General features: G+C 43.7%; 1 protein-coding gene across 1 annotated transcript; it reads right to left on the bottom strand.

Moving 5' to 3' along the window:
- Nucleotides 1-486: 486 nt before the first annotated feature.
- On the bottom strand, nt 487-1,359 carry LOC135874443 (olfactory receptor-like protein COR8). The gene has a single exon (XM_065399266.1). The coding sequence runs from the start codon at nt 1,357-1,359 to the stop codon at nt 487-489; it is 873 nt and encodes a 290-aa protein (XP_065255338.1).
- Nucleotides 1,360-4,438: the final 3,079 nt, after the last annotated feature.

Here is a 4,438-nt window from a genome sequence, read left to right on the forward strand (position 1 = left end):
AAGGGGATAGAGATCAATTGTGGCAGCCCGTATGAGGCCCAGACACTAAAGAGAGCAAAAGCGTTGAATTCTCATAATGCAAGTCACATACTGAGCATTAATTAAAGTAACACATTAAGAAATTAAACCTAGAAGCAAGTTTATTTTATTTTTAATCTCAGATAACCTTGCAGGGCACCATTTCAAATAGATTAATGGTCAAGAAACAAGGAAAGGTGTCTATATTCCAACAGCCACATAATGACAGGACATTAGGTAACATTGTTCCTCTCAAGCAATTGTAAAACATAATTTCCACATGCTACATCAGTTCTTTGAGTTTCATTTAATTCTTGTACGACATTTGTGATACACAAATCAAGGCAGTAACACATAGACCATACTACGATCCTTCTTCCAATTGTTCTTCTCAATTGACTGGAATTGTCATGGTGAACAAATTAGCTGAGAATGTTTTTCCAGTCTATCACCCTCTTAAGAGCATCCTTAACCTCCTTGTTCCTCAGGCTGTAGATCAGGGGGTTCAACAATGGGGACCACCAGGGTATAAAACACAGCAGAGATTTTCTCCTGTTCCAGTGAGTAGCTGGAACTGGGTTGTATGTGGCTTAAGCTCACAGGTCCATAGAACATGGTGACAGCTGTCAGATGAGAGGCACAGGTGGAGAAGGCTTTGCGCCTGCCCTTGGCGGAGCAGATCCTCAGGATAGAGAAGAGGATGTACAGATAAGAGATTATGACAATCAGGAGGGTGGACATGGCAATAACCCCAGAGAACGCTACAAGCAAAATCTCACTGATGTGGTTATCAGAGCAGGCGAGCTTCAGCAATGGGTTAGTGTCACAAAAGTAATGATTGATGACGTTGGGTCCGCAGAATGACAACCTCAGCAAGCCACATGTGTGGCTCAGTGAGTTCATGAGCCCCCCTACATATGAGCTGGCCACTAGATGAATACAGACTCTCTTAGACATAACAGCGGTGTAGAGCAGAGGGTTACAGATGGCTACATAGCGGTCATACGCCATCACGGCCAGCAGGAACCCTTCTGTGGTCACAAACACAACAAAAGAGAAGTGTTGAGCAATACAGGCAGAGTAAGAAATGCTTTTACTCCCCACTAAGAAATTCACCAGCATCCTTGGAGCGAAGACTGAGGAGTAGCAGAGGTCAACAACGGACAGGTTACTGAGGAAGAAGTACATGGGGGTGTGGAGTCGGGGATCAACCCTGATCAACACAATCATCCCAAGATTCCCCACCAGTGTAAGAACATAGATCACCAGGAACGCTGCGAAGAGGGGTATCTGCAACTCCTGACGATCCGTCAGCCCCAGGAGGATGAACTGGGTCACCATGCTGTGATTGCCCTCAGCCACTTATACAGGGGTGCATGAAACCATACCTGCCGGGATAACAAGAGTGAGCAGCATGGAAGAAGGAAATTTCATGGCATGAATTAAATCTGAATGACACCACCGGGCTTGAATGTGGGTAGTGAATATCTTACAGGAAACCAGCCGCCATGATGTCTGGGAAGAGCTGGGATGGACCTTTAAATTTACACTCCCTTTTTAACAGGGCTGAGGTTTTCAAGGCTGTCTAGGAGATTTAGACATCCAAGTCTCCATAAAATTGACTGGAATTAGGCATCCAGTTCCCCATAGGGAGTTTCCGGATTCATGTACATTATCACAAATTTTCTCCAATGAAATATACCTGGCATGGGTTTGAGTTTGAGCTAGGTACTTTATATTGTCTGCTCACTGAGGATAAATTAGAAAGCACTCATACTTTAAATCCTTCCAGATTAGGGTGACCAGACAGTAAATGTGAAAAATCGGGATGGGGGTGGGAGGTAATTGGAGCCTATATAAGAAAAAAGACCCAGAAATCGGGACTGTCCCTATAAAATCGGGACATCTGGTCACCCTATTCCAGATAATCCTTTTAGATGACTACAATGTCTGGAAGTGTAATTCTGTTTTGTGCAAGATTTTTATATTTCAGAATTTGGTTTAGGAACAAACCCACAGTTTTTGAAAAGTCTCTGGAAAAGGGAATGGATCCCTGGAGTCATGGACACTGACAATTTTGGATGTTCCCAGCCCCCAGGGCAATCTGCATGTGTATCTGCTCCAAGGCCATGGACTCTGGAAGCTCTGAGGTTGCTAGCAGGCCACTGGGCAGGTTGCAAAGGAGCTGGGCCGGTGAACTAGCAGAAACCAGGCAGGATTCTGATGTAGGCAGAGTTTCCTCAGTTCCGTGGTGCTGCAGTGAAATTGGCCCTTCTTGACGAAATGTTCCAATTTCACTCAGTCAGCAAATTGCAATGGAACAATGTTTCTGGGCCCTGGAGATTGTCACGTTTTCAAGCTTTTCTTAGCAACCCTGAGGGCTAGAAACATACTTTAAAAAAATCTGAGATTCTTAACTGATTACATGACTGAAGGAGCTGAGGCTTTAAGAGAAGCACCAAATACCGTGAGAACTGGTAAGTGTGCCTTCAATCTATGCTATCCTTGCTCTAGGAGATTTCTGGCCACTTGTCTCCAGTCCCAGTTTCTTATGCCTACTAGTGGTACACACTGCCAGGTCCTTCATCTCTCTAGGTCATTCGCCGTGACACAGGAATATGATACAGGCGGGAAATGGTGAAGGAATAACATTGGCACAGAAGCAACAATGGAAGGCTGTGTGCAAGGCTCTGAAGGAGGGAGGGAGGATGCTTGGAAGAGGGAGCATAGGGGGATTACATGAAGCCACAGGTGAGAGAATGAGATAAAAGGAGAAAATGCTGTATCAGAGAGGAGTGTGAGGAGAGTGGAGAGAGAAAGAAGGAAGAAAGAAGGCTGAAGAGACATGAAGGCAAAACTATGTAACACCTCAAAAGTGAGGCTTTCTCCATTTGCTTCCTTCTTCTGGCTCCCCCGTCCCCATTTAATCGAACACAAACAGCTTGTTTTCAATCCAAGCCCCTTCACAGTCTACCAACACCATGAGGCTCCTCTGCTATTGCAATGTCATCTACCGCCTCTGCCCTCCCACTGCTTCCCATTGGTTATAGTTTTCAAACAAACACGACCATGACTGGGGCTGCCGCAGTGCAAATAATTACTGTTATTTCCCCCTTATGGTTAGAGATCGGACACACCAGAACCCATTGGATCCAAGTGTCCGTCCTCCCCCACCCCCACTCACACACATACACAACACTGGATAATGGTCAGACTGGCAGTAGGGGCACTAGATTGAGATAGTCCTTTAATTCCTGGCTCTGCTTCACACTCCCTCTCTTACTATGTTTTTCCAAAGAACCTAGTACAGTGGGGCCTTGACCTCTAATTGATAACACAACAACAATAAATACAAATTTTATAACCCTGATTTATCTCTATAATTGGCTGAAAAGCCCAGAATCTGAAAATCCTCAAAGGTTGAAGAAGTCGGATCTGAATCTGATTCCAGATCTGAAGTGTGTAACTCAGATTCATCTCTATGTATAATCCTGGATTCTTACCTAATATCCATCTGGACCTTTCAGGGTCTTCCATGAACCATGTCCATTGCCACTGTAATTTACCCTGAGACAGAAAAATGAACAAACGAACAATGTCTGTCTCAACTTGCAATGTTGACTGTGCTAACATCACATTTCCAAGTAAATGGAGAAAATGGAAAGTTATGTCCAGGAATCAGAACTGAAGGAAAATAGCTATCCCACCTCCACTGAAGGAAAGAAGTATTCTATCATAGCTACTGGTGGAAGAGAGAGTTCAATCACTCTTTATCCCTAAGGGATCATGTTAGGGCACCAAAAACCTTATATATTCATTTCTGTGGCATTTAAGGATCAAGTCTCTGAAGTCACACCTCCAATTATAGTCTCAAGCCAGGCACAGAGGGGCTCATTACAATGCCCTCCTTGGTGCTCTAACATGCTAAGTAGATTTGTTTATTTGCCTTTGCTCAGTTTTACGGAAAGCTCTCGCTGTTTTGCTAAGTCACAGGAAGAAGTCTCAAGAGCAGTGTAACTGGAAATGAATGGCTCAGTCTTTCTTTCCGTAGGGAGCACTCAGTGAATTCAACGTCAAAGTTAGGCTTAAAAGAAATCCAGATGTGTTAAACTATGGAAAAAGCACAGTTACAGCGAACAAACAACTTTAACTTTGTTCGTGTAGATGCCAAGCAATCACCCTACCCTTACAATTAGTGCCTAATAGTGCCTTACTATTTACTGCCCCTGATTGGGTAAAACTGATTTTTCATACAGTTTATGGCCAGAAGAGGTCAATGTGATCATCTAATCTGACCTCCTGCATAACAAAACCTTGCCCAATAATTTATGTATCGAGCCTATAATCATTATTTTTTCTAGCTCTCACACATCTTTTAGCTAGATATCCAGTTGGAATGACTTCAAGTGACAGACAATCT

This window comes from Emys orbicularis, chromosome 2 (assembly GCF_028017835.1).
Source record: "Emys orbicularis isolate rEmyOrb1 chromosome 2, rEmyOrb1.hap1, whole genome shotgun sequence".
NCBI lineage: Eukaryota > Metazoa > Chordata > Testudines > Emydidae > Emys > Emys orbicularis.

What these genes read in the sequence shown, in the direction of transcription:
- LOC135874443 (XM_065399266.1), bottom strand. Translation starts at nt 1,359, where the DNA reads ATGGTGACCCAGTTCATCCTCCTGGGGCTGACGGATCGTCAGGAGTTG.